Here is a 26,894-nt window from a genome sequence, read left to right on the forward strand (position 1 = left end):
GCAGACTGAACTTAACATTCCGAGTGAGTTTCAAGAAACAGCCACCACTTGTTGACAAGTGATTTTCATCAGGCAGCTAGTTCAAACAGATTTTGAGGGTATGTGGTCATGCATAGGACAGATAAACACATTTTGCTATGTGTAATGTATTGATCCTTCGATGTCGGCTCTTCCTATCATTGTGAAGCAGAATTCACCAAGCGTTGGATTGTTCACCCACTAATAGGGAATGTGAGCTGGGTTTAGACCGTCGTGAGACAGGTTAGTTTTACCCTACTGATGATGTGTTGTTGCATGATGATGAATACTTCTACTAACCTCAATTTTCCACCACACACACACACACAGGTACCCCCCCCCCCCACACACACATATAGTTCAGTGCAGTTCTGTGTTTTGAAGGTAAGGACACGGCTAATAAAAGAGAACTTTACAAAGCACAACATTGATGACAATTTTGCCAAAAGCTCTGAATGGTGTGTGCAAGGTCTTGCATGCCTTTTAGGTTGCTACTAACTCTTTCATTTTAGACCCAAACTCCTACCATTAATTTATATTATACTTAAATCTATTATTCTACTCTGTATATTGGTTGTTTATGTACCATTCCCACTGATGGTCACTGCACACTTTTATAAGGCAAACTGTATAAAATTGCATTAAGACTGTGGCTGATATGTATAGTTTGTGAATAACATGGACCTGAAACGACCACCATGTTGCCATCCGTGCACAGCACGTCATGGAGCTGAAACGACCACCATGTTGCCATCCGTGCACAGCACGTCATGGAGCTGAAACGACCACCATGTTGCCATCCGTGCACAGCACGTCATAGAGCTGAAACGCAAAGCTCTGACATTACTGCTTACGGTCACATTTACTAGTGATGTGGTGGGCGGCACTGTCTCAGCCCACGTGCTGTTTTTCTTTTTTTTTTCTTCATCATGTACTCAAAGCACTGAACATTGTAGGGTAAAAAAGGGAGACAGGCAGGATTATAGACCCTTTCAACAATAAAAACAAAAACAATGCTTGAACGTTCTATTTGGGCCCCAATCTACTTCCTCTGCATTAAGATAACATATGGAATGTTAAAAAGGAAGTCTTGTGGGGCCAACTATGATGCTGATAATGGAACTCTCTTGAAAGGGTCCATAAATAAAAGGTAAGAAAGTAGAATACAAATTGGGAGGCACACATAAGGTGTACAGGCAGTCGCATGTGTGGATAGAAACATACTTTTGCCAGTACAATTAAAAAGTGAGTAGAGAGCAGTTCAAAAGGACAATAAAAGAAGGTCTATGTAGGGTTATAGGTTAAAAGCTATCCTTAAACAGATGGGCTTTGAGGAGAGACTTGGAGCAGTCGACACTGGCAGCAGATCTGGCCTGCTGAGGCAGAGCATTCCACAGGCGGTGGGTCGCTGAGGAAAATGCTCAGTCGCCCATGGCGCGGAGTCGGGTTTGGGGGATAGTGAGGAGGCCATGATCAGAGGAACGCAGGGTGTGTGTAGGACAGTATGCAGGAGTTCAGACAGGTATGTGGGGGCAGAGCCATGTAGGGCCTTGAAGGTAAGGAGGAGGACTAAAGTCAGTGTGTCCTCAGATGTGTAATGGAAATGCATGTGGAGATGTGTAATGGTGGACCCAGACGTCTTGCAGCTCCTTATTAACAGTCAGTGGCGCAAAAAGTGGGTATGTGCTATATGCGGCGCATAGGGGCGCAGCACCGTGGGGGGGATGGTAAAAAAAAAAATATTTCTATATGTAGCTACTGTTGTGCGTTTCTAAATCATTTCAACATTTTCTCAATGTTATATAACATTTTAGAGGACTGCAGGCTAGAGTAGACGCCCTATCTCATCATATAATTTTGACATAGAAGAGGGAGTGGGGGGCGCCGTGAGTGCTGATCGAGCAGGTAGGCCTACGAGTAGTGAGTTGCCGTCTGGAAAAAGATGAATACAGCAAAAAAAAGCTGTCGGCGGCTAAAAATACTGTAGAAATAGAATCCTTGTAATAACTTAATATTGCGTTGTCAATGTGGCGCAAACAAACAAGGCTAGAGTTGGATCCTTTGTAAGCAACAGCTGGCAAACAAACAAGGCTATTGTTTCTACCGTTTAGACTCTCTTAAAGTGACAATGCACCATTTATCAATACTTCATCAAGTCAAACATCAAATTGGCAGCATTTCTTAAAAAAAAATATTTAATACACTCTATACACTAATAGTGTAAATTATTGGCCTTTTGTTTTACTTTAGTTGTTTGTGTTTGTGGGGGTTTTTTTTTTGGGGGGGGGCAATATTGTTGATGCATACCTGTCAAAAAATGGGTAGCTGCGCCCCTGTTAACAGTATTGACTTATTATTTATGAACAGCTGCACTGCAGAAACACTGTGGCATGATGGTTTACATTTGTACACCCTTCCAACTGTGATTTGCTCTCCTCTGCTTTAGCATATTATTTCGACACAACAGAATGACTTTTCATAAACTACCCACTCTATTAAGGTAAAAGAGGTAATCTGAGGAACCTTTAACCCAGTATCTGAAAATCCAGTATCTGTTTGGCCCTGCCTTTTCTCTAATCTCTGCGGTCAGTTCCCATGCATTGGGTCAGAGTGTTCACTCAGGGTCGAATAGGCCTACAGGCAAGCAGGGCTTGAAAACGAAATTATTTTTCAAACGTTCCGTTCCGAACGGTTCAGGTAGGCCTATGTTTAACGTTTTCGTTCTTGTATGCGTTCCGCCACCAACATATCGGTCCTGAACCGGTTCGGAACGCAAAATATCGTTCGTTCTTAAAGTTCCGACAGTGTTTATGCGGCCTATCAAGTCTATTTTTGTGGACTTTACCTTAGAATAGACATACTCATTATTTCCCCTTGATTTAGCCTATACCGTAGCTATGCCCAAAAATAATAAATCACAGGCGGCATCCAAAAACATTCAGATGGGCTATCCATCCCATAGCCTACAGACTTACTGTAGGCCTAACCTATGCCTATAAATAATTTCTTATCAAAAATATTTCTGGATATGTGCTAAACTCCTTACCTGGTTGTAGCCTGTTTTATCCATATGGAGATCTTCAAAGGCTTGCGCTATAATTCCAACCCTGTTTATAAACGAACCTGTTGCTGACAAGGCCTATCTCAAATTTGCTGTTTAACTCTTCTACATAGAATAGGCTATAATTGCGCAAACATTTTAAATCCCGACTTTAAAACGACAAGGCGTGGACAGGCAAAATAGGCTATTACGCATAGGCTACAAACAATTTCCAAATCAGTTTCAGTAGCCTACGCTACGAGCTGGCCTAAGATCCGAAGTGGCAGACGGATAGGTTACATTACAACAGCAAGACAAAATATAGGCTACACATTTGGACCAAAGGTCCATTTATTCGTGTGTTTTTTTTTAAACTGCAGAAATCAAATTATTAGGCTGTTATATAGAGAACGAAAAAAAAACGTTATTAACCGGTTTTGTGGATTTCAGAATAACGTTTCGTTTCCGTTTCCGCTCCTCGTAAAATTACGTAAAATTACGTTCGTTTACGGTTTTCTTTTTCGTTCCTTGAACCGGTTCGGAGCCCTGCAGGCAAGAGTTATCAAGAATGCCATGGCAACTGCAGACTGAAAATATCTGTGTGTGTCACAAACACACACCCACATACACTGTTTTTATCCGTGTTGTGTGGCATTTATCATGACTGTCATGCATTGGCGGAGCGAGGGGGTGGCTTCGGGGGCTCAAGCCCCGATTTTTTTTCAAAAGCCCCGATTCATGCATTGCTTATGTTTCAGGAATTGACATTGACATCAATTTGTTGATGTAAAAAGAAATGAATAAATTAAACACACAGACAAACACACACACAGAAATAGAGAGAGATAGCAGAAGAGAGAGAGCGGGAGACAGACAGAACGGAAAAAAAAAAAAAACAGTCTGCATTCTGTTTTAACATGAGACAAACATGATCACTATCACAAACAGCATGATATTATGTCATTAGATAATTTAGAAGATGTGCACCTACTCTTTCATCCCTATTAAGGGGATTTATGACACGTGGGGGGAAATCCCTCGCTGGCATTATCCTAAAGGAAATTTCTGTAAACAATGATTTTATTATATTATTATTATTTTGTTTAATGTAATTTTATTTAATTCAGTCTTCTTCCATTATTCTGTCAATGTATTAGTGAATGATTAACATATTAGGATTTTAGTTCCCCATACATTTGAGTGTTGGGTGTTTTGGTTCCGAGGGGAGTGGTTTCCCCACCGGACAGTTCTTGAGAAGAAGTTGAGTTGGGAAGGGAGCGCGCGGCAGGCTACTGTGTGTTGGCTTGTCTGATGTGGTTGGAATAAAGAAGTTATAACCGAAGTGTAACCTGTCTTCATCTTGCCCACGTCTGAGAGACTGGAGAGTGTGAACTCTGCAAACCCACGAATTATCAGGTTACATTTCCACTAATTGTAAGGTGTAATCAAGGGATTTTATGTTGATGAGGATATAGTGCATTGAGAAGTTGATTAGACTGAGGAGCACTTTACCTGAGTAATCCCAGATGCTTATCAAACACATACTTAACACACACACACACACACACAAACATGCATGCATGCACACACGCACAAGCGCACACACACACACAGAAATAATTCTGGTTCTTCTGTAATGGTAATGCATGCAGAGATGTGTAATGGTGGACCCAGATGTCATGCAGCTCCTTATTAACAGTACTTAATGAACAGCTGCAGCAACACTGCGGCATGATGGTTTACATTTGTACACCCTTCCAACTGGTAGGGTGGTAAGGAGTAAGATTCACTGGCATACAGTACAGTAGTTCTGGTTTATTTCATATCTGTGGTGTACTATTTGTTTTGCCGTTTACATATGCAATTTTCACTGATTTGTGTATACAAAATGTGGTTTGTTAAGGCTGCATCTTTCAAACCTCTTACTAACCTCACACAATCTTCATAACACTCTTTAACCAACCCCTCGACCCAACCCCACTCCCATCCCTTTATCCACACACACACACATACACAGACCTTGTTCTCTAATGACACACCAGAAAAAAGCATGATAAAAGCTTTATTAAATGGCTGACATGGTTCTCCTAATGACTCAACCTCTCATTGATTTATTAAAAGCATGGACAAGGCCATTTGCCTTCTCTTTCTTTCATCACATGCTGCACGTTGCTTGAAGTGATTCAGTTTTGGAGAGAGTTACAGTAGTTTTGAAGCTCGAAAACACTGCAGGGCCTGTGACAGCACTGCTCCACAATCCCTCTCCTCTCCACACTCCCCCTTCTCTGGAGCATGGTTTCTTCCATGTCTTTGTAGGGGTACTCTGCCACCTCGTTGTCCTGGCTGGATTTGGGGGGCAGGAATTCTAATAGGAGAAAACAAGGCTTTACTTTTTCACATTTCAAATGAGTGAATCAGTGGACTGTGTTTTAATATTTGAAATTGTCTTGGCAGAACTAGAAAACCACAACACAGACAGGCACTTGTGCAGTGCTGTTCGGTGATAAAATGGGAACTGTGAAAATGTCACTCTCTGTGCTTAGCAGAATGTATTCAGTAGTCACCAGAGATCTGGATCAACATGCGCTCATGCATTGCTGCCATTAGCACATTTATTTTGTATTTTCTCTGGGAAAGTGTCTCTCTCTCTCTCTCTCTCTCCCTCTCTCTCTCCCTGGCTCTCTCTGTCCTTCTCTCTCTACATCCTTCTATCTTTCTCTCTCCCTCCTCCTTGATGTTTGAATCTTCCTCTTCCTCTTTCATTTGTTCAGTTGTCTTACCCTGAAGTGGGTCCACATCTCTCTTTGGGTTGTAGAAGAAGCCCTGGTCTCCACACACCAGGTACAGTGCGTCCACCAGGTGCGACCCGCACAGGTGTTGGGCGGTGGCGGCGTCGCCGCCCATGGTGGACAGAGCCATCACGATGAGCAGAGCAGCTGTTTGGAGCCAGAGAGCCATGGCAACAGTGGACTGTCCCACACAAGAATGTTAAAGGTGTTAAAACAGTTTTAAACACCTTATAACTAATCTTAAAGGGGTGGTTCAGGATTTTGGACATAGGACCTCATTTCCAAGTTAGCAAGTGTAATATTTATCAGTGGAGACCGTTTTCAACACGTTTCATCCAGTCCTTCTAGTTGCAGAGTTCGCAGGTGCTAGGCTAGCGCAAGTCAACAGTATGTTAGCCTGCCACTAAAAACAGTCTTACCCACTCCACAGTACACCCAAGGCAAATAAATTATTAACCTGAACCACCCCTTTAAACTTCTGTATGTATTTTAACTTATATAACCTTTTTTAACTCTTTTGCTCATAATGTAAATCCTCATGTATTTCAGTTGTCTTGGTAAAACTGCTATGTGAGTATTAAATCAAACATGAACTTGAACTTGAACAAGCACACACACCAGCAAGCAAAGAGTAATTAATTAAAACAGGTAGCTTACTGTGAACAACAACAACACAACATTAAACTGTATACATACACTGTATAAAACAAAAACAAAACATATATATCTCTAAACTACATGTTATGATTAATATAAGGACCAAAGGAAAGGGTGCATAATCCAATGGTTAAGATTTAATGATCAGAAGTACTGCATTATTGTACAAAAGTTTTTGTAAATAATCATTTATTTTTCATTTAATCATTTAGCACATGTAATGCATTTTTATCCAAAGCTAGGCCTATGCATTGTAGGCTATAGCCTTCATACAAATTCATGAGTCTTTTATGTACACTGCCTAGGTATCAAACACACAACCTAAGAGTTGTTTGCACCTCTCTGCTCCAGTGAGACTGGAAAAGTACTCATGATTTAAATGCATCGAATAGACAGGGCGTTATGTTTTCATCATCACATGTAAATTGGGAGACCACAAGGCCCCAATGCTTCAGGAGTTGGCATGCCTCTAACCTCAACATGCGCCCATGACAGCTTCACAAATATCGCCCCACCCCCGCCAGTTATTTCGTTCTGTTCTGAAATGGTTTCTTTGCATTATTCAATTCTGCGCCTGACAGCTTGCGGATGAAGTGCTAGAGCTTTTAAGAAAGCTTTCTTCTCAGCTTGTCTGTGTGCAGAATGTTAATACACCCAAGAGCAGGCAACAAATTAAGCGTCTGTGTTTCCAACTCTATGCTTTCACCTCTAGCGACCCACAAAGTAACATTAATTTAATGAACTGGGCAATACATTTAGCTAATTTAATAGCACGCAACACGCAAGCAGCAGTGGGTGAGCGCATAGATGATGAGGTCCTCAGCACATGGATTTGTGCAGAGTGACAGTTTTCATGAAACTTCTAAAAATCATGAATGACAAACTATCATTTAAAGCCAACCTATGTCATATTTCTCTAGGTGTTAAATAAAACGCTACAAATTACTTAACTGATTTCTGCTACATTAAACCGTATGACGAGTCAATAAATGAGGAAACATTAATATCACAGACTGTTCCCATTGCATGGTTTCTACAGAATGGTCAGAGTAGAGCGCATTGCGGATTCCAATTAGTGCCCACTAAATGTCATGTGGTGAAGCCTCACCTGAGTTGGTCAATGGAGATGGAGGTGTCCTGGATGGAGATGGAGATGGACAAGGCTGAGGACGAGCATCAGCAGCCCTGGCCTTATATGTAGGCCTGTCTCCAGTCACAGGGCCTGGCCTCAAGCCTTTTCCTCCCAGGTCAGCGGAAAAGAGGAGTAGACTGAGCAAGCAAACACCCATCGGAATAGATAAGTGCCGGTCGGACGCAAATTGTGCGCCTCATTTAGCGCGTTTGGCTCATTAGGGCGTATTTGAAGCACCTGAGTGCGTACTGAGAGTGATGGCTGTGCTGCGCTAGCTGGATCTGGTCATCATGGCCAACACTCGGTCTAAAGTAGTGAGGCCTCAGAGCACTGGAGGATTCACGTGCTGTGGTGTAACAGTTCATGCCTTTGCCCAGTGCACAAGTGTACAAAACAATCTGGTGAATGGGTTCACCATGTTCCTATGCTTTGGCTGTCTCAAGTTCATCTTCAAAATGTGTTTGTGATGTCGGTGGGTAGATTCTTTCTGTTGCAGGGTTTCTTTTTTTTGTATCTCTGTAACTGACAGTATTTTCTATTTTCTGTCTTTCTTGTCAGTTTTTCTTCCACCTATACACCTTTTTTTACTTCACATTTTCAGCGATGCGTGACCACAGACAAATATTTAAACCATTAATGTGCCGTGGTTTGGTGCATTATTGGTATAGCTTTTCTCTCTCTGCCATTCATTTGTGTAAAATGTTTTCACCCTTGAGTGTTGTTTTTGTTTTGTTTACTGAGACATGGTTGGATTTTATAACACATTTTTTCAGTCTTCTGACAAGACTACTTCAGAATTTCAGGGCCGTTTATTTTTGGCAGCAATTGTGTGCTCCTCCTGCAGTTACTGTATAACTGAAGGTGTGTTTGCAAGTCATCTCTGATATAACTTTCTCTTAAGCCTTGAGTATACCACACCATTCGGCAGTTGGTGTGGTTCTGTGAAACCTTATTAAGCTCAATTAAGTACATGCTACTTGAGCCATTTGTTCCTAATTTCTTGCCTTCTGTTCTACTGTAGGTAAATGAATATGCATCTGAGGAAATTATTCAGAAATCACATGTAAAACAAAATGCTTAACCTTTGGCAAGTGACTAGGCCTCATTACCATTTGATATTTTCAAATGCCAAACGGCTGATCTTAATTGTGGCTTTGCTCCCAACAGAGACAGCCGTGATGTACTTAGAACCGCCAGAGGTAGATGTCAAAAGCATTAAGAGTTTGCAAATGGAAGAGTTTTTTTGAGTGAAGGTAAAAATAAACCATGTCTCTCCTGCCCTGGTTAGGCTACTCTTAAGTAAACAACTAAATGCCAAGGGAACACACTGGACTTTTGAATGCATCTCTTTGATAGTGTGGGGATTTCTGGTTTATGTGCCCACCTGCACTGGCAACCAGTGTGGCTTGTGTGACTGCAAGCATGGGGCAGTTTGTTGAGAGCTCACATTCTCTTGCTGCTGCCACCACTTGCTCTTTGTGACTGTTAAGGTCCCCTGTCATGCAGGGTGAATGCTAGAATCATGTGTTTCACTCTTCATGGAGGACACTGAGGTGACTGCCTGATTTTAAGATTTATGAGTGCTGGGCTACAGACACTGATGCTCTGCACTGGAATGTTCCTTTCTTCCTGTGTCACTGTGCTGTGGAGAGTAGTGAACGCTCTTGCAAAGGACCAGGCCAGCCACTGTTTTACTGTTAGTTCTTGGGTTTGTTTGTTTGCTTTCATTTTGTTTGTTTGCATTGTCTCTCTTGCATTGTCTCTCATTGTAACTGCTGGGACTAACATCACTTGCTTGGGCAGCCGTGGCCCACTGGTTAGCACTCTGGACTTGTAACCGGAGGGTTGCCGGTTCAAGCCCCGACCAGTGAGCCTGGCTGAAGTGCCCTTGAGCAAGGCACCTAACCCCTCACTGCTCCCCGAGCGCCGCCGTTGTAGCAGGCAGCTCACTGTGAACACAGTGAAGCACACACTAATAGTGTGTGCTTCACCTCACTGTGTGTTCACTGTGTGCTGTTTGTGTTTCACTAATTCACCGATTGGGTTAAATGCAGAAACCAAATTTCCCTCACAGGATCAAAAAAGTAGATATACTTATACTACTTATACATAAGCTCGCACACTTACAGCTCTTGTGCTGGGAGCTGGCTGTTCCTCTTTTGTCCTATCATATAGGCTGTCTCTGTACAAGGCCGGATCCGCAACTCAGTACTGCTCCTTTCGGGTTGGGTGCCACATGGAGGAAGATATTTTCTCGGTGTGTACTGGTAAACAACATTTGTATTTTGTAGTGGTATCCTGTAGTGGTATTTGCTTCTTGTGTTTGCAGTGCTTGCCGTGTTGCATTCTTTTGTGGTGCTGGGTTTGCTGTCTCTCTCTCTCCCTCTCTCACCAGGGCCCCTCTCCAAGACGGGAGCAGTGTGTGCTGACCCGACCTTATTAGCCTGAGGAGTCTCATCCAGTTATCCCATGCAGTCTTTCTTACTTACATTCAACTTATATTCAACTTACTTACACACAACTTACATTCTGGATTGTATTTATACTATTTGTAATAAATTTGAGCATTTCGTATATATGCCTTTTACGAAAAGCCACACACACACACACACACACATGCAGGCGCATGTACAGTACAATAACTTTCAAACAGTAAGAGTAAGGCTCTTTTATGGCTATTATTACAGAATAACTCATTTTTATTTTAGTAACAATGGGCATTTTACCTATTGGGTTATAAAAGACCTACACCATCTCTTTCTTTCTTTCTTTCTCTCTCTCTTTTTCTCTACCACTCTCTACCGCATTTTTACCTCCCTTTTGATTTTACATCAAGGGCTGGAGGAGTGATTCTGCCAGAAAAACAACTGTTTGACGAGTAAAATTAAATGCTTTGTTTTGAACCATCTCATTTGGCCATTGCAGACAAAGACGGGCTGGTATTTCTAGAGTACCGTAATTGCCTAAAATTATTTCTGACCTACTACCCAAGGGGTGTTGAGTGTGTATGGCCCTTTTCCCTTTCCATTCATGTAAAACAGAAGCCACATCCCATTCTGGCCATTGTAGGGGAAAAAAGAAACAACCATCCTTCGACAGGGTTGTAAAAGTTGACTCCAGCCCAGGGTTGTTCTGGATTTTTTAACCATGATTTAGGTCTATTAGTATCTGCAGATGGTCCCTTTAATCTAGGTTAAAACACATAACAGTGACTCATATTGCATACAAATGCTAGAATCACATTGCACAGTCCCTTTTAAATCCTCCTACCTGCTCTCTCTGATTTTTTCTCCTTTTAGCATCATATTTATTTGATATATTATTTCTTTTTTAACTCTATGCTAGGTTATCACTTTTGTTTCAGTTAACTCTTTTCAAAAGTAGCTCCTGCCAATCACACCTCCTCTGTTCCACTGAGCATCTTTATGTATGGCACTTTGACTTGCTTCTGGGTAATTGCCTGTGTTTGTCTGTGACGTTGGGAGATGCAAACCTGCAAGCCTCAGGCATGACAAGCAGGATCCCTGGGGGCTGCAATTTATGGATGCTAGCATCTGCTCTAAAGTTTAGTTACACATTATGCAGACCCATTGAAACATACATTAAAAGTTTGCGCTGTGGAGCAACTGACTACAGAATCCATACCACATCTAGGTCCAAGTGCCCGCAGGGACCTGGCACAAGTGACTACAGAATCCATACCACATCTAGGTCCAAGTGCCTGCATGGACCCGGGCAATCTCTCAATCCCACTCCATCTCTCTCTCCCACTTGATTCCTATCACTCTCTTCACTGTCCTGTCTGATTAAAGGCATAAAAGCCCAAATAATATATTAACCATGTATACATTATATACAGTACTGTCCAATAAATTTGTTGTTTTAGCAATGTTATGTTGACCACGTTTATGTATTTCTATATCAGAATTTTTTTGCAGTGTTATAACAACCACTCCAGTTATGGAGTCAGTTAGTTCATACTGTAAGTGGGAAGGTGACAACAACACTTGGACAGATCAAAGACGAAGACCTTATAGATGAGCTACACCTGGAGAAGCTCATTGCTCAGCTAAAGTGGGAAAGGCATGGTCAAAGGTTTGTATTCAAAGAGCCTCAACGAGGTCAACTGAGATAGTGTTGCCAGCCTGTTGGACAATGAAGGTCACCAGAGACACATAAAATACATTTCAGGTGACCCCTCATTATTGCGCCCTTCTAAGATGCTCTCAACAGCACAGGGTCAGCTCCTGGGTGAGCCACGGCAAGCCAGAGTTACATAGTGCTATTGCGGCGATGTGCCGTTTGGCCTGTTAAGAGTTGATATGCCATCAAAATGATTTTGGAAATTTTATTATAATTATTTTTAAATGTATAAAAAATATTTTAAGGTAAAAAATCTCCTTAGTACCAGTTTAAATACTGTGTACACACAATCACAATTCCAATGAAAAGAGTGATGAATAAATGTATGGTCCTTATAGCATAGCTAAAGCAAAACAGGTAAGGTGTCTAAGACTTTTGCACTTTTGCACAGCACTGAATATGCACACAGGTGCCATCGTTGACAGGGATGGATTACTGCACGGGCCTACCGGGCCCAGGCCCGGGGGGTCAGGGGGCCCTGAAGCCCAAGCCTTTGCATGGAATCATTGCCTCAATATCAACAAATCAGGATGTAGGCTATGAATCTGATTGAATTTAGTATTGGCCATCCCCAAAATGCACCAGAATACAGGAAATCACATCAAACAAATTAAACAAATTTCTGGGGGAGGGCCCCCAAACCCCCCCCCCCCCCCCCCCCCCCCCTCCCACATATACGACAATTAGTGGGGGGCCCTTAATACATGGGCCCAGGGGTCCAAAAGTTCATAATCCGCCCATGATCGTTGGGCTCTGGGGAGAGATTTGCACAGTACACAGCTCCATGTTCTCTGTCCCCTTTCACATATGGAAAGTGATATAAAAATAACCCTTCCGCTTCCATTGACACTATTGATCGCTGCCTGTACTTGGACATGATGTCACTGGTGCCATGGATGCAGAAGCCGGCAGCTCACAGGTACAGTTAGCTGGAGGTTCAACAATGCCAGGTATGATTAGTGAGATGGTTGTTGTTGTCATTGTGTTGACACAATGAGTGGTGAAGCTGACGCATCTCATGGAGCATGAAGAGACCATAGAATCTCATTACCATTGAATCCTGCTCAAGTCTGTTCCTACCCAAAGGAGTTGGTCATATATTCAGAAATTCTGTAAAACCCACGTGCTCATTTCGTATGTGTACTGTATAGCCTAGAGCTAGTGAGAGTGGTAAGTGTGTCTATCTGTCTTCCATGCAAATTGTAACATCTAAACGAATTATGAAAACAAACTGGTACACAAGCTATTCATATGGCAGAGCTGCAGAGGGAACCAATATCTTTGGCATCTCTGCATTTACACTGAATCTGCGCTACCGTCTACCCTGCTTTTACAGAGCAAAAGCCCAGAAAGTGCATATGTATGCTTAGAAAAAACAGTGATTGAATAATGAACAACAGGGATTTTTTGACCATGGCAAGGCAACCAGTTAAAACAACCCCCATCACTACTGGAAAGTAGCAACATATACTTTTCATAAAGTACTTTTACAAAGTATATTTAGTTTTATAAAAGTACATTTTAAAAGTACATTTACTTTTTGTTGTACATTTACAAAGTACCCCCCCCCCCCCCCAACATTACACTGCACCTACTTCAATTTTTTTTTGTGCTTATTTTTAATAATGCCTTTCTTTTTTGACAAGGAAGATCATATTCAAAACAAAACAGCCACACACAAACATAGGACTCATAAACAGACGGGAAATGCAACGGGGAACCAAAATGCATTACCATTGATGGGGTCAGGTGGAGCTTGAAAATTCCCCACCTCCAAAATGGGGAATGACAGAAAAAGTTTGAGAACCACTGCATTGAATGATGGTTTACCCAGCATACAGTGCAACCTGTCGCTGTATAATAAGAATAGGTAGGACTTGCACCCTTGGAGACGAGTCTCTCAGATTAGTTCTTTGGAGGTGCCATGAGTGGAGCAAAAATCCCTGACACCCCTGGGGAGCAGAGTGCTCACCAGATGAAAACTGTGAAAAACATTTCTCTCCAGTGACTTTGTCCTTTGTGAAGCAGCAGCCCTGGCATTTACTGGCCTTAAATCCATATAAGTGGACCGAGATTGGCTTTGTTGAGCAGCTGTGCCTCTTCTGACGTTTTCCTACACTGAAAAAAACCCCAGCTGGCTTTTTTTGTTTTTATTGAATACATCAGTGGTACATGTGAAAACCTTTGGCAACACTGTGAGCTGCATGATTATCTCAGTGTTCTTGGAAAGGCTTATGGGAGCACAATGAACAACCAATGAAATGGTGACATCAAGGCATCCCATGTGTTCATTTACATTACTGGTTCAGTACTTAGTACTAGGTATTTTGCTGTGGCAAAATATGTCAGTTCAACATAATACCATTGTGTTTGAAAGAAAAACATAAGTTTGTTGAATTTCATGTTTTGTGGTTTAGTAACTCTTTTCCTTTTTTCCCAATATATACGCTTACTGTACCTTACGTAATTCGATTAGAAAAATGGATTTTTTTTTTTTTGAATGTCCCCTTCGGGATCAATAAAGTATCTATCTATCTATCTATCTATCTATCTATCTACAGGTACATGATACATATTCCTTCTTTTACACCAAGTTTGTGGTCTGTATTGATAATGTGGTGCATGAGGCTTCACACCTATTCTCTGATGCTCTGTGTTAGATTAGCTTCAAGGCTATAACTTTTTTGTTTTGTTGACTGTTTTTGAAGATGATCATGTATGGTAGCTTCAACATTAACACGACTTGGTGAGGATGATATTAATAATAATACATAAATAAATGTTTAACTTTCATGACTTTGAAGGCGTAGGAAGTGTGAGAAGAATTTCTGTGTATCTATCATATGAGTTACAAGATTCAGTTCGATGGCTAACGTCACGAAGTTAAGTGTGAGTCTGCGCAGTACTGGGGGGACCAACTGAAAAATCGTTCTATTTGACTCAGTGCCCTCCCATTGAAAACGACGGAGTCTGTTCGTCCATTTCTTTTACTGTCTATGGTCCTTTCATTGGAGAGTCGCCTAGCGTTCAACGGATTCATTTGCATAAAGATGGGCTTCGCCCAGCTTTTTGACGCGCGACATATTTTCAAATGCAGCGCTGCCTTCCCGGAATGCTTTGCGGGCGCGTTAAAGTCGCTTGACGTCACCCATAGGACTAGAGTGGAATGCGGCACGACAAAATGAAGTGTCGTGCAAGTGGATCGGTACCGTCAGCTCAGGTGCCGGTCGCGTGCAGCGCAGCAGCCACGTAAACAGAGTTTGGCCTTCCCCTACTGACTTTCACTTTCGGTGCCCGAATGGAAGTGAATGAGGCTTTGCGATTTTTTTTTATCTAGGCCTACGTGAAATTCTGCATCCATTGTACGATTTATTTATTTATTTTCCCCATTGGAAGGGCAACATGAGTCAAGAAGGGCATATGGGCAGTTGCCCGGGCAACCTGAGCAACCCCCCTGTGCACGTCCCTGCCTCTTGGGTTTGATTCTTTTGACCAGAGGTGGAAAAAGTACGAAAATATTGTACTCAAGTAAAAGTACCAATACCTTGATGAAATATTACTCAAGTACAAGTTAAAATACCGATCTGAAAATGTACTCAAGTAAAAGTAAAAGGTAGTTCATTTAAAATGTACTTTAAGTAAAAGTTACTTAGTTACTTTTTTTGAGGGGAAACAACTGCTAATAAACTTCTTTCCAAAGAAAGGTGAGCACAAACGTCAAAACACGAAATCCCATGGTGTTTGCTTAAATATCTCCGCAATCATTAGTGCTAAAATGAACTGAGACAACCGATTGGAATAGCGGAAAATACCCTTTCATAGGTTAGGCTAATCTGATGCATTTCGTGATCCAGTCTCCATCACTTTCAGGAAGACTGCATGGCGCCAGTTTGATTCATGTCCTGTTGTAGGCTACATGCTGATCATTATCACTAGGCTAGTGGTTTAGGGCGCGATTTTTTTCTCTCCCTTTCGGTTTTCGTTAGTCTTAACTTTTTTTTTTACTCAAGTAACTGATGGGATTTTTGATGTAGCGAAGTACAATACTTCACTCAAAATGTAATCAAGTAAAATTTAAAACACCGATTTTATAAACTACTTAAATACAAAATATACAGAAAAACTACTCAATACAGTAACGTGAGTAAATGTATTTCGTTACTTTCCACCTCTGCTTTTGACACCAAACTATCTCTCATACCTTGGAATGAGAGTGCTGGCATTGATTCTGCTCTTTTGTGCTTATTCACTTTGCCTCAGGGCCATTCTACTCAGACAGTATGTCTATATGTCTGTATATGTTCTTCAGTGAGCAGTTGGCTTATTCAAACAATATAATAGACTAGAATGCCTCTGTTGTGACTGCACAAAGAGAAAGACTACAGAGGCGCATTTCCCAAAACCTAGTTGCTAACTAAGTTATCAACTTTGTCGGTTGTAATGCAATTTCCCATTGCCAACCAACTAAGTTGCTAACAGGTTAGCAACTATGGCTTTGGGAAACGCCAGAGTGGCAAGAGAAAGAGAAAAGAAACTCAAAACCCCAGAGTGGGAAGAGAAAGAGAAAAGTAAACTAAAAACAAAACATCACTCTTCACAAACACTGACAGAACAACACACACTGGTGGCAAACTCATGTTGACCGTAGAATCTTCAAGAAAGCACTTTATTAAAGGCAAAGGCTGTATTGACCCAGGGGTTCAATAAACTCTATTGCCTTCCTACTGGGCAATCAACTTCCTGTTTACACTGTACACAATAGGCTATGACAGAAAATTACAGATAGCCTGTATATATATATATATATATATATATATATATATATATATATATATATATATATAAAAGTATATATAAGTGTATACTCTTTTGGTCCCGTGAGGGAAATTTGGTCTCTACATTTATTTCAATCCGTGAATTAGTGAAACACACTCAGCACACAGTGAACACACAGTGAGGTGAAGCAAACACTAATCCCGACGCAGTGAGCTGCCTGCTACAGCGGCGCTCGGGGAGCAATGGGGGCTTAGGTGCCTTGCTCAAGGTTACAAGTCCCCCATATGATAAAGCTGTGACATGGTTATGTTAGTTTTATGAAGCAAGGTTTAAGTAAAGTGTTCAAAAATTGTCATGTTTGTTAAATTTTTTGAGCTACATCCTCAATGAGCTACACTGAACTACTAGCATTTTGTGCTAGCCCATAGGCACAATGTCATCATATAGTCATTACCTTATAAAAGATAGTCTGACTTCTGAAGTTTCTGAATTGGCAGAATTGACACAACAACTCACAGTAGCAGACAAAATGTTTTTAAACCTTTTTTCTTTGTTATCCAGTGTCAGTCATGACTGAGTCCTTGGTGCTTTTCAGTTCAGTGCTTGTAAGCTGACAGCCAGACCAAAATTAAAAATGTGCTGGGTCTAAGTGACCAAGGACAGTATGGCAGGATAGCCACAGCAGTGGAGAAGACGGAGGAGAGCAAACAGATTTCAACGAAAGGCTTTGTTTATTTTTTCTTTTTTTTATCTTTTCTTAAAATCGTGCAAATATTTACAGTGCCAAACATGCATGAAAAATACGCAAAACAAAACAGGTACCAAAACGAAAATAAATAGGCATAAGTAGCCAGGCTAAGTCCTCAGACCCTGAACCACTATTAACCGCAATCGATTGACAGACATGTTCCCTTCACCACCATCACTGACATACTGAGGTTCTGGGGCCTAATACAGAGCATTGCTATCCGTAGCCCCGACCCCTGGATAACCCCACTGTCAAAAATAATCAATTAACTAATTAATCACTGTAATTACCAAATAACAAATCAAACAGGAAAACACATAATACACAAACACATACAATAATTGACATGTACAAAAACATCTTACTAAACCCCTAAAAATACATTTAATTTATTACCCCTAAAACACCCCCATAACAATGGGCTGCCCCACAATGAACCCGGGAAACCCCTCTATTTCCTCCCAGTGGAACAGTCCATCTGTTTCCCCACACGCGACGCGGAAGTAAGTTTTTAACGGCGGGTGAGTGAATGGCTTACGGAGTTGTGATAGCAAATGTTTAATCAATAAATTACGTTTTTAACAGCCAGCAGAGGTGGAAAGTAACGAAATACATTTACTCACATTACTGTATTGAGTAGTTTTTCTGTGTATTTTGTATTTTTTAAGTAGTTTATAAAATCTGTATTTTAAATTTTACTTGATTACATTTTGAGTGAAGTATTGTACTTCGCTACATCAAAAATCCCATCCGTTACTTGAGTAAAAAAAAAAGTTAAGACTAACGAAAACGGAATGGGAGAGAAAAAAATCGCGCCCTAAACCACTAGCCTAGTGATAATGATCAGGACATGAATCAAGCTGGCGCCATGCAGTCTTTCTGAAAGTGATGGAGACTGGATCATGAAATGCATCAGATTAGCCTAACCTATGAAAGTGTATTTTCCGCTATTCCAATCGGTTGTCTCAGTTCGTTTTAGCACTAATGATTGCGGAGATATTTAAGCAAACACCATGGGATTTCGTGTTTTGACGTTTGTGCTCACCTTTCTTTGGAAAGAAGTTTATTAGCAGTTGTTTCCCCTCATTTTGATGTCTCTCTTTTTCCTGTTTTGGCCTTTGTTTTTAGTAACCTGACTTGGCTTTCTTGGAGAAAGACATTGCACCAGCAGCGAAACAATTAGCGGTCCACTACTAGCGATGCTCAACTACATAAACAAAAGATAGGCCTAGACTACCTTATGAATCGTGCAGGCGGACTAAACCATTAGCTCTTTAGCAAGGGAGAGTGAGAGTGACCTTACACAGTTTTCACTATGATTTGTATACAAAATCCAGTCAGTCAAACTTTAAATTTCGTCTGACATTCATTTTGACATTTAATTTGGAAGTTAAAATATTCAGGTAAAATAAATATATGGTGGAAATAAGTATTGAACGCTTTTTTTTTTTTTTTCAGTAATTAGCCTAAACTTCCAGTGAGTCTATTCGAAATTTTCACCACACATTATATTAACACACATATAAAAAATCCAAACATAAGAGTTTTGTGTATTAAAGTGGAATGACACAGGAAAAAGGTATTGAACGTGCCTACTGAAATTTCTTCAATACTTTGTGGAAAAGCCTTTGTAAAGACAGCTTCAAGACATTTCCTGTATGACAAAACTTATTGGTCGCAGTATCAGGTCTGATTTTGGCCCATTGTTCTAAACAGATTCCAGGGGTCCCTCTTGTGAATCCTGATCTTTAGTTACTTCCAGAACTATTTAATTGAATTGGCTGCCTTCAAGTCTTTCTGGAACTTTCTCCGAGTGGTCCTTGGCTCTTGGAATTGACTATCCTTCTGACTCCCTGGTCAGAAATGCTGCATGCTGCTTACTGGAAGATTCTGATGTTTTGAAATGCATCTGTAACCAGTTTCATTGATATGTTTTGCAACAATAAGGTTGCAAAGGTCTTGGGAGAGCTTTTTGCTTTTATCCATCATGAAATGTTTCTTGTGTGACACCTTGGTAATGAAAAACCTTTTTATAGCCCATCAATATGTAGGCTACTAACCAAGCTTATATTAATTTGCACAGATAGAAAGGATAACTACTCTCTATACAGATTCCAGCTCGTTCCTTCCCTTTCCTTGCCTTAGTGCTTTTTCTTAGCGTGTTCAATACTTTTCCCCTGTGTTATTCCACTTCATTATATGACTCTACTTATGGAGTTGTTTGGATTTTTTATGTGTGGATTACCTGAGTGAAGTTACCTGAGTTACTAATGCCTGGTGAAAATGTTGTGCCCCCTGTATTCCACTTTTCACGGGCCCTCTCCTCCATTGGGGCCCTATACTTCCCACTTTCCCCCCCAGTACGATGCCCTTTAATCTGCTGAACCTTCTGCTCGTTTCCAAATATGAAAAAAACTCTCTGCAACTCAATATTGGCCTGCCTGCCTCAGCTGCCTGTGAGGGGCTTTTCAGTTGTGCTGGATTACTGTTCACTGCAAAGCGACCCAAGGATGAGTGCAACTAACTTTGAAAATCAACTACTGCTCAAACTTAAAGGAGAACTCCGGTGATTTTTCACATAGATCTCCATTTCTCAACGTCCTTTTCAGGCAAGTACCTCCACTCGGCGGCCATATTGCAACACTTTTTGGGCACTTATCGTGCATCTATTTCAGCAGAAATGCGTGTGCGTAAGGCTTCACGACACCAATCTTGCTCCAGCAGCGAGATCACAACAGATGATTGGCACAATGTCTTCACAGCACACCACATGATTGGCTCAATGTATTTTACAACACACCACATGATTGGCTCAATGTATTCACATGTCGACGTTTTGCTGCGGAAGGGTTGTGATATTTGTAGACATATGATGTGTAGACAACTGCCATATTGGTGTTACAAACTAACCCCATGCATTACTATGGAGGATTTTTTGAGTGCTGTATCTCCTCATTAGAAAGTCTTTGATAAAACTGGTTGTTCTGGAACCCCTGCCCGCCCCCCCCCCCCCCAAAAAAAAAAAGTAACTAAGTAACTTTTACTTAAAGTACATTTTAAATGAACTACTTTTTACTTTTACTTGAGTACATTTTCAGATCGGTATTTTAACTTGTACTTGAGTAATATTTCATCAAGGTATTGGTACTTTTACTTGAGTACAATATTTTCGTACTTTTTCCACCTCTGACCGCCAGTGTGCATGATTTTACTTGTTGATACTAGACGAAGAATATACAGGTGAGAAATGAGAATGACAATATATTTTATGTGAATGTTTGAATCAGTGAGCTGCACAAACTATAGCCATCTAGAAGTGCTGGTAGGCCTTTCCCTGCACTCTAAAAACTAAGTTCGGCCCTGTGTAAGTAATCTATGGTAAATGGTGATTAATGACAATGCTAAGAAGATAAACAGTACATACGGTAATGAGAATGAGTAGCGTCAGGACAGGACAGGACAGCAGTGATCTAAAGATGCCGGCAAATGGCCGCCTGCGCACTGTGCGCTACGTGCGTGTGTGCGTCACAGCTCAGTGACATTTCCCCCCCCCCTTCTAAAGATGCCCCCTGTGGCACCCTAGACAGGAAGTCAGCGGTACAATTCCATTTCCCAACACTTCAAACTCAAAAGGCTGTATTGCCAAAAACCACCTAGTGATCCTGGCGTTAGTGTCTCTCATTTGGCCCAACCAAGACAATGCTCTATGATCAGTCTCTAATACAAACTTGCGCCCCAACAAGTAGTATTTAAAAGAGTCCAGTGCCCACTTTATAGCCAGGCATTCTTTCTCCACGGTGGAGTAGTTGCACTCCCTGGGCAGAAGCTTGCGGCTTATGTAGGCCACAGGTCGGAGCTGTCCATGGTCCCCTTGCAACAGCACAGCACCTAAGCCCCTCTCAGAGGCATCCGTTTGCAAGGTGAAAAGTTTGTCAAAGTCTGGGCTGAGGAGCACAGGCTCCTGACACAAAGAGTTCTTTAAGTCCTTAAAAGCTGCTTCACAGGCCTCAGTCCATAGCACCCTGTTTGGCTAGCTTTTGCGAGTTAGCTCAGTCAGTACAGCTGCTTTTTCTGAGAAATGGGTGATGAAGCGTCTGTACCAACCCGCCAGCCCTAAAAAGGAGCGTACCTGCTTTTTGGTGGTTGGGTGTTCAGCAGCCATAATGGCCTCCACCTTCCCCACCTGAGGTCGTATGACACCTCGGCCCAACACGTAGCCAAGGTAGGCCGTCTCCTCTGGCTAAGGCACACTTGTCCGGATGGATGGTCAGGCCCGCCTCCTTCACCAAGGAGAGGACCTGCTGTAAGTGCTGCAAATGCTCCGCCCAGTTTGAGCTATAGATGATGATGTCATCCAAGTAGGCAGCCGCAAAGCCCTCAGTCCCCCTGAGGACCCTGTCCATTAGCCTCTGAAACGTGGCCGGTGCCCCATGCAACCCAAACGGTAGCACGGTGAATTGAAAGTGCCCGAAGGGGGTCCTAAATGCAGTCAGCTCCTTACAGTCCCCTGCTAAAGGCACTTGCCAGTACCCCTTGCAAAGGTCAAGCGTGGTCAGAAACTTGGCCTTGCCCAAGCGCTCAACCAAGTCATCAACCCTTGGCATGGGGTAAGGGTCAAACTTGGCCTGGGCATTGACCTTCCTGAAGTCCAAGCAGAACCGCAGACTGCCGTCCTTCTTGGGCACGAGGCTGCTCCACTCGCTGAAGGAGTGCTCAATCACGCCGAGCTGCAACATCTTGTCCAACTCCTCCCTCAGGACAGGAATCAGACGCTCTGGGACTCGGTAAGACGGCTGTCTCACCAGCTGCTCATCCCTCAGGTGAATCCGGTGTTCCACCAGCTCAGTCCTTCCGGGTTTCTCCATGAAGAGTTCATCTGGCAGGATGCTACAGAGCTCCCGCTGACGGTCCTCTGACAGGTGGCTTAGGTCCAGCTTGCTCTCCTCCTCACGGCCAGGCAGGTACTGCTTGCTATACTCTTCCTCCTCTTCCACCGCTTGGATGAACATGGCAGACGCTTCTGGCTGTGGTTGCGGCCGCTCACTCCACTCCTTCAACATGTTGACATGAAAGACTTGGTGCCTTTTACTATTCCTTGACAAGGCCCCCCAAATACCACTAGGTTCTGGCCAAGGACCCCTTGATGTGTTATTAAACCCATCGACAATACTACGGCAAATTTAAAAATACATTAAGCTAATCCTAATAATTATTTTAGCCACAAGCACTTTGTGATGGAGCATACAGTGTGTAAAATTACATTTGGGGCTTTCTGCTATATGAGAGCTATCACTCTACTATTATTCCCAGTCATTATCATGGAAAATAATATTCAGATATGCGACAAATTATTATAATGGCATTGTATAACAACCCTCATAGTAATGGGTATATTTAACATTTTTCAAATGTATTTATTTTTTGCTTTTATTTTTCCTTCCAACTTGCTGAGGCCCCCCTGGCACCCCCTCGCGGCCCCCACTTTGAAAACCACTGTCATAGGTCACTGGTCCCATCTTCCGTGTCACTGTATAGGGCCCCTGCCATTTTGCCAGCAGTTTGTTGTCAGAGCTGGGTAGCAACAGCAGGACCCGGTCACCAGTTTGGAAGCAGCGAGTTCGGGCTGACCGATCATACCACCTCTTCTGCCGATCTGCGCCCTCTGCAGGTTTTCTTGTGCCAAGGCGGATGCAGCTGCAAGCTTCTCCCGCATCTTCAGCACATAAGAGATGATGTTGGTCTGGCCTGAGGTCTCACCTTCCCAGGTCTCCTTCAGTACGTCCAGTGGGCCCCGAACCTGATGTGCATATAGAAGTTCAAAAGGAGAAAACCCCGTAGAAGCCTGGGGGACCTCCCTATATGCAAACATAAGGTAGGGTAGCCACTGGTCCCAGTCCTTTCCACTGTCCGCTACAAACTTCCGGAGCATGTTCAAGAGGGTCTGGTTGAACCGCTCAACAAGTCCATCGGTCTGTGGGTGGTAAGGAGTGGTTCTGATGCATTTGATTCCTAACAGATCATACACCTGCCTTAAGATCTTGCTCATAAAGTTGGTTCCCTGATCTGTTAGCACTTCTTGGGGTATACCTACCCTAGAGAAAAGCTGCAGCATAGCTGTTGCTACCTGTTTAGCTGTTACATCTCTTAGGGGGAATACTTCAGGATACCTGGTGGCATAATCGCAAATAACCAAAATAAACCTGTTCCCTGACTTACTCCTCTCAAGGGGCCCAACTACATCGACTCCAATCCTCTTGAAAGGCGTGTCAACAACTGGCAAGGGAATCAAAGGGGCATGTACGAGGCCTCTGCCTCCAGATAGCTGGCACTGGGGACAAGACTTGCAATACCTCTTGACTTCAGCAAAGAGCCCTGGCCAATAAAAACGCTTACTGATCCTTTGTAGGGTATTCATGTAAGCCAAGTGTCCGGAAATAGAGGAAACCCCTCTATTTCCTCCCAGTGGAACAGTCCATCTGTTTCCCCACACGCGACGCGGAGTAAGTTTTTAACGGCGGGTGAGTGAATGGCTTACGGAGTTTTGGTAGCAAATGTTTAATTAATAAATTACGTTTTTAACAGCCAGTGTGCATGATTTTACTTGTTGATACTAGACGAAGAATATACAGATGAGAAATGAGAATGAATGTATCAGGTGCACAGATGAGAAATGAGAATGAATGCATCAGGTGCACCGCCCAGTCTTCTTTTGGCCACTCAAAGACAGTAGCTAGCCTTTCAAAGGTGGTCAAGTAATGCTCAATGTTATCGGAGTCCTCTAGCTTAGCCATCTTTGATTTATAGCCTCTCCCTCCTTTGGCGGCCTCTGCTGGTGCTTCAGGTGTCGGGACACGCGGCTCTGAAGGAACTGATGTAACTGCCCTTTCTCGAGCCGTCTCTACATCCAGCTGCAGTTGGTTCACCTGATGTGAGAGGACTTGGAACTGGTGGGCTTGCCTCGTAGACTCCTTATCCAGCCGCTCATCTCTGGCCCGTTGCACCTCCATGAAGGACTCAAACATTCTGTATAAGAATATACAGATGAGAAATGAGAATGAATGTATCAGGTGCACCGCCCAGTCTTCTTTTGGCCACTCAAAGACAGTAGCTAGCCTTTCAAAGGTGGTCAATGAGAATAACAATGAGAATGAGAATGAAATGAGAATGACAATATATTTTACGTGAATGTTTGAATCAGTGATCTGCACAAACTATAGCCATCTAGAAGTGCTGGTAGGCCTTTCCCTGCACTCTAAAAACTAAGTTCGGCCCTGTGTAAGTAATCTATGGTAAATGGTGAATGAGAATGAGTAGCATCAGGACAGGACAGCAGTGATCTAAAGATGCCGGCAAATGGCCGCCTGCGCGCTACGTGCATGTGTGCGTCACAGCTCAGTCTGTGACAGACAGCAATGGCATAACACACAAGGGCCCCTTTCCTCATTGTACCACAAGATTCATTTGGGTCTAGCTGCACTGTGGATTCTAGGACCTTAGTGTTCTCATGCATGAAGATTATCCATTCCACACAGCACAAACACAGAAACTAAGCTTTTAATAAGGTTTACCAGGGGTGCCGTAACAAATTATTCAAGATGCCTCTGAGGTATATGGCTGATTGAAACAATTTTTTATTTGTTGCCCAAAGGACATTTTTAGGTAATCTGAAAACTCTTAATATTTATGAGGCATCTTACTAAAGCTTTTTAATTTGCCCCTGCTATTCATAATGATAATAATGTGTTGTGTGTTTCATAATGCATGTGAGCACACTAAATGTGTGTGTGTATGTGTGTGTGTGTGTGTGTGTGTGTTTGTGTGCGTGTGTGTTTGTGTGTGTGTGTGTGTGTGTGTGTGTCAAACATAAGGGTCCATACCAAGTAGAAATAAGCACAGACAACAAATCTTCTCTGCACTCACATGTAGTTTCCATGGAAATAGGTATCGATACAGCATTCTAAAGTGAGATCAACAACCCAGTATCTAGGCAACCAGGCCCCTGATCATAGAGGTGATAACACATTAAGTTAGGGGATAATCACCACTCTTGTCACAACTGCAGAATGAGCAGACAAACAATAACAGATTCGGCCGCGTACCGACACACCCTTGGAGCACAGGCCTAGAGCCAGTCTGACTAAACTTGACTCAAAAGGCGCATTTATACAATTTAGAGTGAGGACACAAAGCATTGACTCTGGCTATCGCATTGAAATGCTAAGAGATCTGAAGCCTTTTTAGACTGAAGTAAGGCAGGCTCCCACTGCAAAAAAGAAAATCATAAAATACATGGTATATTTCTTCCTACAGACATACTCTGTATGATGTGGCTGTCTTTTTAGCGTGGGGAGAAAAAATGTGTAAAAATGTGTAAATGTATTTTTTTTTTAAATGTATGCATAACAAAAAGTTCAAGAGAGAGAACGAGAGAGAGGTCTCACATGTTCAGTTTTTCCAAGGTGGATTCATTCCAGTAAAATGTTTTATATTTTAACACATACAGCACACATACTGTATAATAATATAAGTATTGCTTGAACCATGTCCTAACAGTGGTGAACCAGTTAAACACTTCAAGTGAAAAAGTGTTTCACCATCTCTTAGGATGAGGCATTATTGGGATCTCAGATGGTGGTGGTTCGATTGGTCAAGGTGGTGGATGCTCAGAGGTGCACACAAGAAGTGATATATGGAGACAACTGGGCAGGAGAAAACACACGCTGGTTGTGCAGGATTGGAAATTGGTTTTAGCAATATATGACTTAAATATGGTGGCTATGGTCATTACAATCTGTTAGTTTGCATAGATTGGAAGAAATACTTAGATGCCTTGATTACAGTTTTTTACAACTGTTTACACCCGTTTTCAAAACTCGGTGTCTATTTTTCAAAACTCCACACACAAAACTCACAATTGTTTACACAAAATGCAAAACGCCTCAAATCTCCAGCAAAATGACACACACCATTCAAAATGTCATAAACACATCTCAGAAGCAAACACTTTGTCATAATATGACATTTTGGATACATCATGTACACACTGTTGCTCAAAATCTAAAGCTCTTCTGTCTTGGGCTTTACTGTATGTATTACCATACAATAGTGAAAGTTACGGTATCTACAGAGAGAAGTTGAAATACAACATAAAAATGTTGTTGGCTGCATACTGTATTCGCAACAGCAAATTATTTGGGAAAAATCACTATTTACTATTTATTTGCTGTTGCGAATATGGTATGCAGCCAACAAAAAAACAAAAAAAAATAAAAAGCAAAATACAATGACCACCAGATGTACATGGAGTTTTGAAAACGCTGACTTTGCCTAAGATGGAAATGACTGACTCCTATCAAATTATTTGTGTGTGTATGTGTGCATGTGTGTGTGTTTCTGTGTGTTAGTGTGTGTGTGTGTGTGTGTGGGGGGGGGGGGGGGGGGGGTTGTGTATGTATTCATAGGCCTATAGCAGAAACAAACATTCCTAAGCATTCCTAAGGCATTTCTGGAGGCACAGAAAAATGTATTGAGCTAATGATAACTTAACAAAAATAGAGTAAAAAAGACAAGTTTTACATAAAGTCGACTTTT

At 42.1% G+C, this 26,894-nt stretch overlaps 1 protein-coding gene and 1 long non-coding RNA gene across 2 annotated transcripts; one reads left to right on the forward strand and one right to left on the reverse strand.

Moving 5' to 3' along the window:
• Positions 1 to 25,734, forward strand: LOC121708816. Its single transcript, XR_006031768.1, has 5 exons — positions 1 to 286; positions 6,223 to 6,227; positions 12,948 to 12,953; positions 13,621 to 13,628; positions 25,724 to 25,734. It is a non-coding gene; the product is annotated as an uncharacterized LOC121708816 (long non-coding RNA).
• ins (preproinsulin) lies at positions 5,104 to 7,755 on the reverse strand. The gene is made up of 3 exons (XM_042091723.1): positions 7,613 to 7,755; positions 5,839 to 6,028; positions 5,104 to 5,423 (listed from the first exon to the last, which is right to left on the reverse strand). Exons 2-3 carry the CDS (start codon positions 6,014 to 6,016, stop codon positions 5,242 to 5,244), a joined length of 360 nt encoding a protein of 119 aa, XP_041947657.1. The 5' UTR covers positions 6,017 to 6,028; positions 7,613 to 7,755; the 3' UTR covers positions 5,104 to 5,241.
• Positions 25,735 to 26,894: the final 1,160 nt, after the last annotated feature.

The sequence above is a fragment of the Alosa sapidissima genome, chromosome 5, assembly GCF_018492685.1.
Source record: "Alosa sapidissima isolate fAloSap1 chromosome 5, fAloSap1.pri, whole genome shotgun sequence".
NCBI lineage: Eukaryota > Metazoa > Chordata > Actinopteri > Clupeiformes > Clupeidae > Alosa > Alosa sapidissima.